Here is a 15,630-nt window from a genome sequence, read left to right as displayed (position 1 = left end):
TTATTACACCGAGAAAGCAGTGTGAGTGTCGGAGCGCACTGTGGACAGGCTCTGCCCGGTGCTCATGGTAAAATAGTGAAATCTTTGCTATTCCGATCTTCTACTTGATCGGCCCTTCCCTCAGACTGCTCAAGCAGGGCAGAGAGAAACAGAAATCTCCTGACAGAAGCAACACCTGAAGTTACATTGAGTGAAATACAGTCTGCCCACAAGGTCCACACACAGGCTTCGTTGCTATAGAAACTATCACAACATTTATATCGGACCCAATGAAAGGTCTAATCAGAAACTGCCCTCGGGCTTCTTTTACCAAGCTGCCGCCAATGACCTTCTCACAGACAGGCAGCAAATTCAACTGAAACTATTGTATTGGCAAACAGGTGACTGAATGCTCGTGTATTTCAACTGCTATAGTCCAGGATATGTGAAATATATCTGAGTTTATATGAAGGTTTATACAGGGATCTTAATCTTCTCGCAAGTCAAATTATTTTCCCAATGCAATCGAGAGTAATCTTCAGGTAACTAGTGTATCTCTCATGGCGTTGCTCAGGGGGAATACAATCTGGTGTGGGGGTCAATGATTACTGTGATTGAAAAATGTTAAATGGTGATTTTATTATACACCATCATAGGAGTGTTAATATTATAGGGCTCAAATTCTATGAGCATGTGCAGATTTGCATAGAAGCTGTAATCAGTGGCCTTGATTATAATTAAAAATTCAACTAACTATGTAAAAAAAAAACAAAGATAAATAAATAAATAAACCCGGGGGATGCTCACACCCCGAGTGCTGCCCCAGGCCCCATTTTTAAAACGCTCAACATTATCCGCCTCCCCACAACTACCCGCCAGTTTAAGACACAAACTCCGGGACAACCAGGAAGTGCTGGGAAATCCCCAGCGAGTCAGGGAGCGTCTGTAAATGGAGGAGAAATGGTGACTGGTCAGGGAGCGTCTGTAAATGGAGGAGAAATGGTGACTGGTCAGGGAGCGTCTGTAAATGGAGGAAAAATTAGGACTGGTCAGGGAGTGTCTGTAAATGGAGGACTGGCAGCTCAACATAGCATCTTCAGGCGAGACAGGGGGATGTAAAAGAGGAGAGGATGTTGCAATATTAATCGAGTCAATTACTGCAGTAAGGAGGGATGATATCTTAGCAGGTTCCTCTAATGAGGCCATATGGGTAGTACTTAAAAACAAAAAGGGGGCATGCACTTTGCTGGGAGTGTACTATAGGCCCTCAAACAGTCAGGGGGAGATAGAGGAACAGATATGTAGGCAAATCTCAGAGAAGTGTAGAAATAATAGCGTAATAATAGTGGGGGATTTCAACTTCCCCAATATTAACTGGGATAGTCAGAGTGTGAAAGGCTTAGAGGATGTGGAATTCTTAAAGTGCATCCAGGAGAGCTTTTTGAGCCAGCATGTAGAAAGTCCTACAAGAGAGGGGGCGTTACTGGACCTAATTCTAGGGAATGTAGCTGGGTAAGTGGTAGAAGTGTCCGTAGGAGAGCATTTTGGTGGCAGTGACCATAATTCGGTGAGATTTAAGGTAGTCATGGAAAAGGAAGATGGACCGGAAATAAAGGTTCTAAATTGGGGGAAGGCCGATTTTAATATGATAAGGCAGGATGTGGCCAAAGTGGACTGGGACCAGCTACTTAGAAACATAGAAGATAGGAGCAGGAGTAGGCCATTCGGTCCCTCGAGCCTGCTCCGCCATTCAGTGAGATCATGGCTGATCATCCAAATTCAGTACCCTGTCCCTGCTTTCTCCCCATATCCCTTGATCCCTTTAGTCTTAAGAAATATATCTAACTCCTTCTTGAATATATTTAATGAATTGGCCGCCACTGCCTTCTGTGGTAGAGAATTGTACAGGCTCACCACTCTCGGGGTGAAGAAATTCCTCCTCATCTCTGTCCTAAATGGCTTTCCACTTATCCTTAGACTGTGACCCCTGGTTCTGGACTCCCCGGCCATCGGGAACATCCTTCCTGCATCTCGTCTATCTAGGCCTGTTAGAATTTTATAAGTTTCAATGAGATCCCCTCTCATTCTTCTAAACTCCAGCGAGTATAAGCCCAATCGACCCAATCTCTCCTCATACGTCATTCCTGCCACCTCAGGGTATCAGTCTGGTGAATCTTCGCTGCACTCCCTCCATGGCAAGAACATCCTTCCTCAGATAAGGCGACCAAAACTGCACACAATACTCAAGATGTGGTCTCACCAAGGCCCTGTACAACTGCAGCAAGACATCCTTGTTCCTGTACTCGAACCCACTCGCTACGAAGGCCAACATGCCATTTGCCTTCTTAACCGCCTGCTGCACCTGCATGCTTACCTTCAGCGACTGGTGCACATGGACACCCAGGTCTCGTTGCACTTCCCCTTCTCCCAATCTATTGCCGTTCAGATAATAATCTGCCTTCCTGTTTTTGCCACCAAAGTGGATAACCTCGCATTTATCCACGTTATATTGCATCTGCCATACATCTGCCCAATAACCCAACCTGTCCAAATCATACTGGAGTTTCTTGGCATCCTCCTCACAGCACACACGCCCACCCAGCTTTGTGTCATCTGCAAACTTGGAGATATTACACCTAGTTCCCTCGTCTAGATCATTTATATATATTGTGAATAGCTGAGGTCCCAGGACTGATCCCTGCGGTACCCCACTAGTCACTGCCTGCCACTCGGAAAAAGAGCCGTTTATTCCAACTCTTTGCTTCCTGTCTGCCAACCATTTCTTTATCCAAGTCAGTACCTTGCCCCCAATCCCATGTGCCTTAACTCTACACGCTAATCTCTTATGCAGGACCTTATCGAAAGCCTTTAGAAAGTCCAAATACACCACATCCACTGGTTCTTCCTTATCTATTCTACCAGTTACATCCTCAAAAAATTCCAGTAGATTAGTCAAGCACGATTTACCTTTTGTAAATCCATGTTGACTTTGTCCGATCCTGTCACTGTTTTCCAAGTGCTCTGCTATTACATCTTTTATAATGGACTCTAGCATTTTCCCCACTACCGATGTCAGGCTTACCGGTCTGTAATTCCCTGTTTTCGCTCTACCACCTTTTTTGAATAGTGGGGTAACATTAGCTACCCTCCAATCCATGGGTACTGTTCCAGATTCCATCGAATGCTGGAAGATGATCAGCAAAGCACCAACTATTTCTAGGGCCACTTCCTTAAGTACCCTAGGATGTAGATTATCAGGCCCTGGGGATTTATCGGCCTTCAATCCCGTCAATGTCCCTAACACCATTTCCCTACAAATACTGATTTCTTTCAGTTCCTCCCTTTCATCAGACCCTATGATCCCCGACATCTCTGGGAGGTTATTTGTCTCCTCCTTTGTGAAGACAGAACCAAAATATGTATTTAATTGGTCTGCCATTTCTTTGTTCCCCATTACAAATTCCCCTGATTCTGACTGCAAGGGACCTACGCTTGACTTCACCAATCTTTTTGCCTCTACCACCCTTTCAGGCAGTGAGTTCCAGATTCCAACCACCCTCTGGGTGAAAAGGTTTTTCCTCAAATCACCTCTAAACCTCCTGCCCCTTACCTTGAAACTATGCCCCCTGGTTATTGACCCCTCTACTAAGGGGAAAAGTTCATTTCTATCTACCCTATCTATGCCCCTCATAATTTTGTACACCTCAATCAGGTCCCCCCTCAGCCTTCTCTGCTCTAAGGAAAACAATCCCAGCCTGTCCGGTCTCTCTTCATAGCTGAAACGCTCCAGTCCAGGTAACATCCTGGTGAATCTCCTCTGCACCCTCTCCAATGTAACCACATCCTTCCTACAGTGTGGCGACCAGAACTGCACACAGTATTCCAGCTGTGGCCTAACTAGTGTTTTGTACAGCTCCATCATAACTTCCCTGCTCTTATATTCTATGCCTTGGCTAATGAAGACAAGTATCCCATATGCCCTTTTAACCGCCTTATCTACCTGTCCTGCTGACTTCAGGGATCTATGTACATGCACACCAAGGTCCCTCTGATCCTCTGTCCTTCCATTCATTGTGTATTCCCTTGCCTTGTTAGTCCTCCCAAAATGCATCACCTTACACTTTTCAGGGTTAAATTCCATTTGCCACTGTTCTGCCCATCTAACCAACCGATCTATATCGTCCTGTAGCCTGAGACTTCCCTCCTCGCTATTTACCACTCCACCAATTTTCGTGTCATCTGCGAACTTACTGATCATACCTCCTACATTCATATCTAAATCATTAACGTACACTACAAACAGCAAAGGACCCAGCACCGATCCCTGCGGTACACCACTGGACACAGGTTTCCAGTCACAAAAACAACCTTCGACCATCACCCTCTGCCTCCTGCCACTAAGCCAATTTTGGATCCAATGTGCCAAATTGCCCTGGATCCCATGGGCTCTTACCTTCTTGACCAGTCTCCCATGCAGGACTTTGTCAAAAGCCTTACTGAAGTCCATGTAGACTACATCAACTGCACTACCCTCATCCACACACCTAATCACCCCCTCAAAAAATTCAATCACATTTGTTAGACATGATCTCCCCCTGACAAAGCCATGCTGACTATCCTTGATTAATCCTTGCCTCTCCAAGTGGAGACTAATTCTGTCCCTCAGAATTTTTTACAATAATTTCCCTACCACTGATGTTAGGCTCACTGGCCTGAAATTCCCTGGTTAACCCTACTACCCTTCTTGAATAATGGTACTACGTTAGCTATTCTCCAGTCCTCTGGCACCTCCCCTGTGGCCAGAGAGGTTCTGAAAATTTGTGTCAGAGCCCCTGCAATCTCCTCCCTTGCCTCACACAGCAGCCTGGGATACATCCCGTCAGGGCCTGGGGATTTATCTACTTTTAAGCCCGCTAAAACCGCTGGTACCTCCTCCCTCTCAATACTAATTTGTTCAAGTATATCACAATCCCCCTGCCTGATTTCGATGCCTACATCGTCCTTCTCCATAGTGAACACAGATGCAAAATATCCATTTAAAACCTCACCCACATCTTCCGGCTCTACACACAGATTGCCACTTTTGTCCCTAATGGGCCCTACTCTTTCCCTGGTTATCCTCTTGCCCTTAATAGACTTATAAAACACCTTGGGATTTTCCTTTATTTTGCTCGCCAGTGTATTTTCATGCCCCCTCTTCGCTCTCCTAATTTCCTTTTTAAGTACCCCCCTGCACTTTCTATACTCCTGTAGGGCTTCCACTGTTTTTAGTCCTTTGTATCTGCCAAAAGCCTCCCTTTTTTTCCTAATCCATTCTTGTATATCCCTTGCCATCCAGTGTTCCCTGGGCTTGTTGGTCCCACCCTTGACCTTTACGGGAACATGATGGCATTGTACTCTCTCTATTTCCTTTCTGAAAGACTCCCGTTGCTCTGATGAGGATTTTCCTGCAAGTGGGGAAAATGCTAGAGTCCATTATAAAAGATGTAATAGCAGAGCACTTGGAAAACAGTGGGACAAGGAGACGACCAGCTGGGCTGAATGGCCCTGCTTTATGACATCACTGCAGTGCCTAGCAACCAGCCTCCCTGAGCCCTGCTCATTATGGGCTGGGTTTAGCTCAGTGCTGTTACAGGAAGGGAAACAGGAGCAGGATTCACCGGGTGTGGAGCCCAGGATTAATGGGGAGAGGTACAGGATCAATTTATACCTTATTGAGTGAGAAATGTCATTGTCCCGGACACTCCCTGTCCCTCGGTATCTGTGTCAGGGAGCAGCTGATGGGTTTACTCTGTATCTGACCCGTGCTGTACCCAACTGGAGAGTGTTTGATGCTGACACTAGGGGCTCAGCTCCACGAGCACAACATTTAACCCAAAGATGATCTGATAAACCCATCAGCTTCTCCCCTGGACACAGGTCCTGAAGGACAGGGAGTGTCTCTGATGTTTTGGTCGGTGTCGTTGATCAAGTTTAAACACCTCGCTCACATCTCCTCTCACCCTGCTTTGTTCTAATGAGAAGTGCCCCAGTTTCTCTCGTCTCTCCTCCTGGGAAAGAGAAGTTCGCCTCAGTTAGAAACTCAAACAGGCGCTTCACTGCAGACAGGCCATCATGAGGAAACATTTCTTTACCCAGCGAGTTATTATGATCTGAAATGCACTGCCGGAAAGGGTGGAGGAAGCAGATTCAAGCGTAACTTTCAAAAGAGAATTGGATAAATATTTGAAGGGAAAACATTTACCGGGATATGGGGAAAGAGCAAGGGAGTGGGACTAATTGGATAGCTCTCCCAAAGAGCTGGCACAAGCATGATGGGCCAAATGGCCGCCTTTTGTGCTGTATCATTCTCTGATTCTCTGATAACTAAAGCCTCTTATCCGTGGTATAACCTCAGTGAATTTATTCTGCAGCCTCTCTGTGGCCCCGACATCCTTCCTAGTGTAAGATGCCCAAAACTTATTCTAACTGTAGCCGAACCGATGGTTTTGTTTTCTACGCCCCATTTATAAAAAACCTTGGTTAACATTTTTAAACCACTTTATAAACTTGTCCTCCAACTTTTAAAGATTTGTGTATCTGATCTCCCTGTAGATTTTAGAGATATTAACATAACATGGCTGAAATACATTGACATAAAATGTCTGATATAATGTGTATTATGGGAAAGAGAAGTTTAGTCTGAGTTAGAAACTCAAACAGGTGTTTCACTGCAGACAGGTCACCATGGCAACACTGATAAGATATTCCATTCACTGAATCGACTGGTTGGAATCTGTAATCAGATCAGGGGAAAGAACAGGGTTTGTCTGTTATTAACCACAATATAAGCTTAGAATCATAGAATGGTTACAGCACAGAAGGAGGCCATTCAGCCCGTCGAGCCTGTGTCGGCTCTCTGCAAGACCACTTCAGCGAGTCCCACTCCCCGCCCTTTCCCCGTAACCCTGCAAATTTCTTTACTTCAGGTGATGCGCCATCAATTACTCAAAAGACTGAAGTTGAGCGAGTAACAATCAGGCTTTTATTAACTAAAGAATGAAGGTCTTGTCTCGAGTGGTCGACCCGTCCAGAATACTAAGGGACTGGGAGGTAGTCACTTATATACCTGGAATAGTGGGAGGAGTCAGCCGAGGCATGTCCAGACCTGTACCTAGTGGAATACACATACAGACACAGACAGGTATGACAGTGGTTTACCACATTCACTCCTTGTTTAAAAATGAGTCCGGCGGGGTGAAGTGTATTTAAAAGTTCGTGTATTGGAGTCTCTCCGGAGGTCTTGTCTGCCGCTGTGATCGACGTGGCGACGGCAGGGGTGGTGGAGCTTCCGGCGTCGCGTCCCGTGTAGGCTGGGGCCCTGGAGTGTAGTCCTCATGGGTGACGGTCCAAGGCGAGCCGGCTGCTGGGGTTGGATATCGGGTCGTGGGGGGGGGTGGTAATGGGTAGTGGGTTACAGCGGTCCCCGAGGGTGCGAGGTCTCGTATGGAGACTGTGTCCTCCCGCCCGTCCGGGTACGCAATGTAAGCGTACTGGGGGTTGGCGTGGAGGAGGTCGACCCTCTCGACCAGGGGGTCCGTTTTATTGGCCCTCACGTGTCTTCTCAGTAGTACCGGCCCTGGGGACGTCAGCCATGGCGGTAACGATGTCCCCGATGTGGACTTCCTTGGGAAGACAAACATTTTCTCGTGAGGGGTGGCATTGGTGGCAGTGCAGAGAAGTGACCGAATCGAGTGGAGCGCATCGGGGAGCACCTCCTGCCAGCGGGAGGTCGGAAGGCCCCTAGACTTTAAGGCTAGTAGGGCAGCCTTCCAAACAGTTGCATTCTCTCTTTCCACCTGTCCGTTCCCCCGGGGGTTGTAACTGGTGGTCCTGCTTGTGGCTATACCCCTAGCGAGCAGGTACTGGCGGAGTTCGTCGCTCATAAACGATGAGCCCCGGTCGCTATGGATATAGCTGGGGAAACCGAACAGGGTGAAGAGGCTGTTCAGACATTTAATGACCGTGGCACTGGTCATGTCCGGGCAGGGGATAGCGAACGGGAACCGGGAGTACTCGTCAATGATGTTGAGGAAGTACACATTGCGGTCGGAGGAGGGGAGAGGCCCTTTAAAATCGACGCTCAGGCGTTCGAAAGGGCGAGTGGCTTTTATCAGGTGGGCTCTGTCTGGTCTATAAAAGTGCGGTTTGCACTCAGCGCAGACTTGGCAGTTCTTGGTCATGGTCCTGACCTCCTCAATGGAGTAAGGCAGGTTGCGGGCCTTGATGAAGTGGAAGAACCTGGTGACCCCCGGGTGGCAGAGGTCATTGTGGAGGGCCCTCAGCCTATCGATCTGCGCGCTGGCGCAGGTGCCACGCGATAGGGCATCTGGGGGTTCATTGAGCTTCCCAGGCCGGTACAAGATCTCGTAATTGTAGGTGGAAAGTTCGATTCTCCACCTCAAGATCTTGTCATTTTTGATTTTGCCCCTCTGCTTGTTGTTGAACATAAAAGCAACTGAACGCTGGTCAGTGAGCAGGGTAAATCGTTTTCCGGCCAGGTAGTGCCTCCAATGACGCACAGCCTCCACGATAGCCTGGGCCTCCTTCTCGACCGCGGAGTGTCTGGTCTCCGGGCCCTGGAGGGTTCGTGAGAAGAATGCCACAGGTCTCCCCGCCTGATTAAGGGTGGCGGCCAGAGCGAAGTCGGACGCATCGCTTTCCACCTGGAAGGGGATGGATTCGTCCACTGCGTGCATGGTGGCTTTGGCAATGTCTTCCTTGATACGGTGGAAGGCTAAGCGGGCCTCTGCCGTCACGGGAAAAGAGGTGGACTTGATCAGCGGACGGGCTTTGTCTGCATAGTAGGGGACCCACTGAGCGTAGTAGGAAAAAAACCCTAGGCACCTCTTCAGAGCTTTTAGGCAGTGGGGCAGTGGGAGTTCCATAAGGGGACGCATCCGGTCCGGGTCGGGACCGATGACCCCGTGTTCTACAACACAGCCAAGGATGGCGAGGCGGTCTGTGCGGAATATGCACTTCTCCTTGTTATATGTCAGGTTCAGGAGTTGGGCGGTGCGGAGGAATTTCTCGAGGTTTGCGTCATGGTCCTGCAAGTCATGGCCGCAGATGGTCACATTATCTAGGTAAGGGAAAGTGGCCTGCAGCTCGTTTTGATCGACCATCCGGTCCATCTCCCTTTGGAAGACGGAGACCCCGTTGGTAACGCCGAAGGGAACCCTAAGGAAGTGATAGAGGCGGCCGTTTGCCTCAAAAGCAGTATACTGGCGGTCTTCAGGGCTGATGGGGAGCTGGTGGTACGCTGATTTCAGGTCAATGGTCGAAAAGACGCGGTACTGCGCGATCTGGTTGACCATGTCAGCTATGCGGGGGAGTGGGTAGGCGTCCAGCAGGGTGTAGCGGTTTATTGTTTGGCTGTAGTCGATGACCAGGCGTTGTTTCTCGCCGGTCTTAACGACCACAACCTGGGCTCGCCAGGGGCTGGAGCTGCCCTCAATAATCCCCTCCTTCAGGAGCCGTTCCACTTCGGTTTTGATGAAAACCCTGTCCCCGGCACTGTATCGCCTGCTCTTTGTGGCGATGGGCTTACAGTCGGGGGTGAGGTTAGCAAACAGTGGGGGGGGTGGGACTCTGAGTGTGGAGAGGTTGCATCTAGTGCGCGGCGGGCAATTTGGAGGCTGCTGGCTGCGGACTGTGAGTGGGGGGAGGGGGCCACCGTACGCCATCGTAACGCTTTTGAGGTGGCACTGGAAATCCAACCCCAGTAGAACGGCAGCGCAGAGGTCGGGCAGGACCAGGAGTTTAAAATTATTGAACACAGTCCCGTCTACTACTAGTGTCACCATGCAGTAGCCGCCAATGTCCGCTGACTGGGACTCGGAGGCCATAGAAATCCGCTGGTGCGCAGGCAGGACTGGGAGAGAGCAACGCCGCACCGTGTCGGGGTGGATGAAGCTCTCTGTGCTCCCGGAGTCAAAAAGGCAGTTTATTGCATGGCCGTTTACCTTAACGTCCATTTTGGACCGAGCTAGCTGGTGCGGTCTCGTTTGGTCCAGCGTCACAGAGGCCAGCGTAGGGGTCGGTGTGTCGCTGCGAGTATCAGATGGGGGGGGGTTGGCGGTCTGCTGCGTCCCGGCTGGTGTCCAAGATGGCGGCGCCCATGATTCCCATGTGGCTGGAGTCGTCCAAGATGGCTGCTGCTGCGGTGGTTCGCACATGGCTGGGGAGGCCCAAGATGGCGGCTCGCACGGCCCACACGCGGCGCTGCTGGCGTTCGGGGTGGCTTTGGCCTTGCAGACGCTGGCGTAGTGTCCCTTTTTCCCGCAGCCCGAGCAGGTTGCATTCTTCGCCGGGCAGCGCGCTCTGGGGTGTTTGGCCTGGCCACAGAAGTAGCATTTCTGGCCTTGGGATACTGCTGTCTGGCTTTGGGACACTGCTGCGGTAGTTGGGCCGTTGTTGGGCTGTGGCTGGGGTGGCACGGTGCTATGGGGCTGTCCTACCGTGTCCCAGGTTGTCGTTCCCCGCAGCGTCCACGGTGCAGAGGAGTAGGCATCCATGCCCCGGAAGGCTGCGTCCAGCGTTAGTGCGATGTCGGAGGCTTTGTCGAGGGTGAGGTCACTCTGCTCCAGCAGTCGCTGTCTGGTGTAGTTGGACCTGTGGCCCGCTACGAAGGCATCCCGGATCAGTTCCTCCGTGTACTTAGTGGGCGTTACCGCCTTACACCCACAGGCCCGGCCAAGCACGGACAGTGCTTGGAGGTATTCCTCAGTCGATTCCCCAGGTTGTTGCTTGCGACTCCCCAGAAGGTGCCTAGCGTATACTTCGTTCACAGGGCGCGTGTACTGGGTCTTGAGGAGCTGGAGGGCGGCTGTGTACGAGGTCGCATCCCGGATGACTGAGTACACTCGGTGGTTCACCTTGGAGATCAGGACAGACAGTTTGTCCGCATCCGTTTCGACCGCAGTGGAGGCAGTCAGGAATGTCTCGAAGCACGTGAGCCAGTGAGCAAACTTGGTGGAAGCGTCCGCTTCCCGACTGTCCAGGTCCAGGCATGCTGGTGTGAGGATCTTCTCCATTATAAAAAATTTAGTTAATAAAATTGATGCGCCATCAATTACTCAAAAGACTGAAGTTGAGCGAGTAACAATCAGGCTTTTATTAACTAAAGAATGAAGGTCTTGTCTCGAGTGGTCGACCCGTCCAGAATACTAAGGGACTGGGAGGTAGTCACTTATATACCTGGAATAGTGGGAGGAGTCAGCCGAGGCATGTCCAGACCTGTACCTAGTGGAATACACATACAGACACAGACAGGTATGACAGTGGTTTACCACATCAGGTACTTATCCAATTCCCTTTTGAAAGCTGTGATTGAATCTGCCTCCACCACCCTTTCAGGCAGTGCATTCCAGATCCTAACCATTCGCTGCGTAAAAAAGTTTCCCCTCATGTCGCCTTTGGTTCTTTTCCCAATCACCTTAAATCTGTGTCCTCTGGTTCTCGACCCTTCCACCAATGGGAACAGTTTCTCTCTGCCTAGACCCCTCGTGATTTTGAACACCTCTATCTGATCTCCTCCCAACCTTCTCTGCTCTAAGGAGAACCACCCCAGCTTCTTCTGTCTATCCACGTAACTGAAGTCCCTCATTCCTGGAACCATTCTTGTAAATCTTTTCTGCACCATTTCTAAGGCCTTCACATCCTTCCTAAAGTGTGGTGCCCAGAATTGGACACAATACTCCAGTTGAGGCCTAGCCAGTGTTTTATGAAGGTTCATCATAACTTCCTTGCTTTTGGACTCTGTGCCTTCCTTGCTTTTGTTGCCTCTTGTTGCTGGCTCCAGGCACTGGAGCGGTTCCTGTGTGTTCAGCTCTCAGCTGCAGTCAGTACCTGGGCCGGGCTCAGCACTTTACCCAGCACATCTCTGTCCACATTGTCATACTTGACACGGAGGGGCTGCGCAAGCTTCTCGTCCACCTCGGTCAGGACGAGAGGTCCCGACCACTCGTGCAAGTCTATGGGCATGTTGCGGCCGCACTGCGGACAGCCCGGGCTTAGGCTGCGCGAGCTGGAGCTGCGTGAGCTACACTGGAGAAGGTTGAGATTCCAGAAATAGTGGGGAACCAAGGGGCTACTGAGAGCGAGGAACTTAAAGTAATTCATATCAGTCGAGAAAAATGACTTGAGAAACTAACGGAACTAAAAGCCGACAAATCCCCTGGACCTGACGGCCTACATCCTAGGGTTCTAAAGGAGGTGGCTGCAGAGATAGTGGATGCATTGGTTGTGATCTTCCAAAATTCCCTAGATTCTGGAAAGGTCCTAGTGGAATGGAAGGTAGCAAATGTAACCCCGCTATTCAAGAAAGGAGGGAGAGAGAAAACAGGGATCTACAGGCCAGTTAGCCTGACATCAGTCCTCGGGAAAATGCTGGAATCCATTATTAAGGAAGTGGAACAGGGCACTTAGAAAATGATTATATGATTAGGCAGAGTCAACATGGTTTTATGAAAGAGAAATCATGTTTGCATAAAGCTCCAAAGTGGGTTCCAAATTATTAATGCTCCAGATTCTAAGATTGGGAAGTGAACAGCTGTGAAATGGTAGGTTTTAGACCACTTCTGCAGCTTTCACCTATTCACAGCAATCCACAGTCACTGAGAACCCGACATACTTACCTGACGTGATAGCCGCTCTCCGGGAACCTCATTAAAAATCTGGTAAAATGGTAAGTACATGGGAAAATGGTGCTCTAACTACCTTTTAACAAGCTTTAAAGTATCTAAATTGGCTGACCCACTGCTTGGTGTTGGGTCTGTTCAGGGATGACAGACCCGACACTTAGGAAACTCACAAGGAGGCGGTTCAGAGCAGGGTACCGACCCGCTGTCAATCTTTTTGTGGTTTTGACAGCAGACTCGCCTCCAAACCCACACTCTGAGCGCCGGCAAAAATCAGCCCTTCGAGAACTGTGTACAGTTCTGGTCACCATATTATAAATAGGATATAGAGGCACTGGAGAGAGTGCAGAGAAGATTTAGAAGGATGATACCAGAAATGCGAGGGTATACATATCAGGAAAGGATGAATCGGCTGGGTCTCTATTCACTTGAAAAAAGGCTGAGGGGTGACCTAATAGAGGTCCTTAAAATTATGAAAATGTTTTGATAGAGTGAATACAGAGAGAATGTTTCCACTTGTGGGGAAGAGCGTAACTAGAGGCCTCAATATAAGATAGTCACCAAGAAATCCAATAGGGAATTCAGAAGAAACTTCTTTACCCAGAGAGTGGTGAGAATGTGGAACTCACTACCACAGGGAGTGGTTGAAGCGAATAGTATCGATGCATTTAAGGGGAGGCTGGACAAGCATATGAGGGAGAAGGGAATAGTGGGTTATGGTGATAGATTTAGATGAGGAAAGATAGGAGGAGGCTCGTGTGGAACATAAACGCAGGCATGGACTGGTTGGGCCGAATGGCCTGTTTCTGTGCCGTATATCCTGTGTAATTCTAACAATCTCAGTTTTGCCATTGTCAGTTCACTATTCCCTGTAAACCGATTTTTAAAACCTGAGCCAGTGTGTTGTGAGACAAAGAGCCTTGTGTCCAGTAAGGGGAATAAAGGCCCACAGCCTCCCCTGGCCCCGGGCCCTGAACAAGGGACTGGAGAAACTCGCTGCCCTGCGGATCAGACAATCAGCCGGTGCTAGTCCCGCCCCTCGGGCTCCCCAATTGGTTGGAGGACCCGCCGCCAGCTCGCTCCTCCAGCCCCGCCCCGCTCGCTCCCTATTGGTCGGAAGCTCCTGTCACTCAGGCCGTGGAGCCGGGTCACGTGTCCCTGGAGAGAAATTAGAGTCGATGTTTCGGGTCAAGACCCTTTATCAAGACCCGAAACGTCGACTCTAATTTCTCTCCACGGATGTTGCCTGGCCTGCTGAATTTTTCCAGCATTTTCTGTTGTGATTTCGGATTTCCAGCATCTGCAGTATTCTGCTATCATCACGTGTCTCTCCCCGACTTCACAAAGAAAGCCTCACGCGGTTGCCGGGTGGAGCTGCAGGTCGGCGGGAGCGGGGTCGGGAGATTAATAAACTGTGGGTAGGCCACGCCGCAGGGTTTATAAAGTTGGAGAACGGCCTCAGGCCCGAATGAGATCCAGCGGCCGAATGTGTTCCGCCGGACGGCAGTGGTGAGGCTTTTTCTCGGTGACAGGCCCGGGTTAGGCGCAGCCATCTTGGTGGAGCGAAGACAGACTGGTTCCACCTGCAGCACGGCGCATGCGCGGCCATCTTGGGCAAGGAGTGGGCGGGGCTTCAGGGTCCCAGTGAGCAGGAGAGACAATCATTGACTCATTGATTTTATTCTCACTCTGCACACAGCGGGTGTAGAACTGACCCCAACCAGAGTCGAGGGAAGGGGAAAACTGGGAGTGGAGGAAAGAAATGTTGGAGATGGTGCGATGGGTTTGGATTTCAGCACAGGGAGGAGGGAGAGTGTGTGGGACGGGGATTTACAGCTTTGGGGGAAAAGAGAGGAAAGAATGGTCTGTTCTGAATTTCTATCCTGTACTTACAGTGATGACTTTTGTAAACTCCTTTTACAGGGTATTAGAAGGGGAGGATTTACAGATGAGAAACTCAAACCAAACATCACGTCAAGATCTGACAGAGTCACTCCATTCATCAGGACCTGAATATCATCGGCCTTTGAATGTGGAAGGAGGAATGTTTGTCTGTTCTGTCTGTGGGAAAAGATTTCAAATATCAGTGTGACTGGAAAAGCACCGAGACACACACACCCGAGTGAGAGTGTTCCAGTGCACTGACTGTGGAAAGAGCTTTAACCAGTTACACAGCCTGAAAAAACATTGCACCATTCACAGCGGGGAGAAACCATACATGTGTTCTGTGTGTGGCCGAGGCTTCAACTGATTGTCCAACCTGGAGAGACACAAGGACACCCGCACCACGGAGAAACCGTGGAAATGTGGAGACTGTGGGAAGGGAGTCAAATACCCATCAGATCTGGAAAAACATCGACGCACTCACACTAGGGAGAGGCCGTTCACCTGCTCCGTGTGCGGGGAGGGATTCACTCAGTCATCCAACCTTCTGAAACACCAGCGAGTTCACACTGGGGAGAGGCAGTTCACCTGCTCCGTGTGTGGGAAGGGATTCACTGGGAGATCCAGCCTTCGAACACACCAGCGAGTTCACACTGGGGAGAGACCGTTCACCTGCTCTGAATGTGGGAAGGGATTCACTCGTTCATCCACCCTGCTGACACACCAGCGAGTTCACACCGGAGAGAAGCCGTTCCTCTGCCCCATGTGTGGAAAGGGATTTGCTCAGTCATCCCACCTGCTGACACACCAGCAGATTCACACTGGGGAGAGATCTTTGGAATGCTCTGACTGTAAAAAGAGCTTTAAAGGCACAGAGCAACTGGTGACCCATCAGCGCACTCACACTGGGGAGAAGCCATTCACCTGCTCAGTGTGTGGGAAGGGATTTACTCGGTCTTCTACCCTGCTGACACACGAGCGAGTTCACTCTGAGGAGAGGCCATTCACCTGCTCTGAGTGTGGAAAGGGATTCACTGTGTCATCCCACCTGCTGACTCACCAGCGAGTTCACACTGGGGAGAGGGCG

At 50.0% G+C, this 15,630-nt stretch overlaps 1 protein-coding gene and 1 pseudogene across 1 annotated transcript in view; one reads left to right on the top strand and one right to left on the bottom strand.

The window, feature by feature from the left end:
• The window catches only part of LOC147118689 (uncharacterized), a 43,154-nt gene extending 31,151 nt beyond the window's left edge, over positions 1-12,003 (bottom strand). Inside the window, exon 1 of the mRNA XM_085983955.1 lies at positions 11,892-12,003. Coding sequence (XP_085840081.1) covers positions 11,892-12,003 — 112 coding nt within the window. The remainder of the gene's footprint in view (positions 1-11,891) is intronic.
• Positions 12,004-14,600: 2,597 nt separating this feature from the next.
• Positions 14,601-15,630, top strand: part of LOC147118687 (uncharacterized) — a 48,366-nt pseudogene continuing 47,336 nt past the window's right edge.

This window comes from Somniosus microcephalus, chromosome 4 (genome assembly GCF_052327205.1).
Source record: "Somniosus microcephalus isolate GS21.2 chromosome 4, FLI_Smic_1.0, whole genome shotgun sequence".
In the NCBI taxonomy this organism is placed as follows: Eukaryota; Metazoa; Chordata; class Chondrichthyes; order Squaliformes; family Somniosidae; genus Somniosus; species Somniosus microcephalus.
This window is presented reverse-complemented; position numbering and strand designations above follow the sequence as displayed.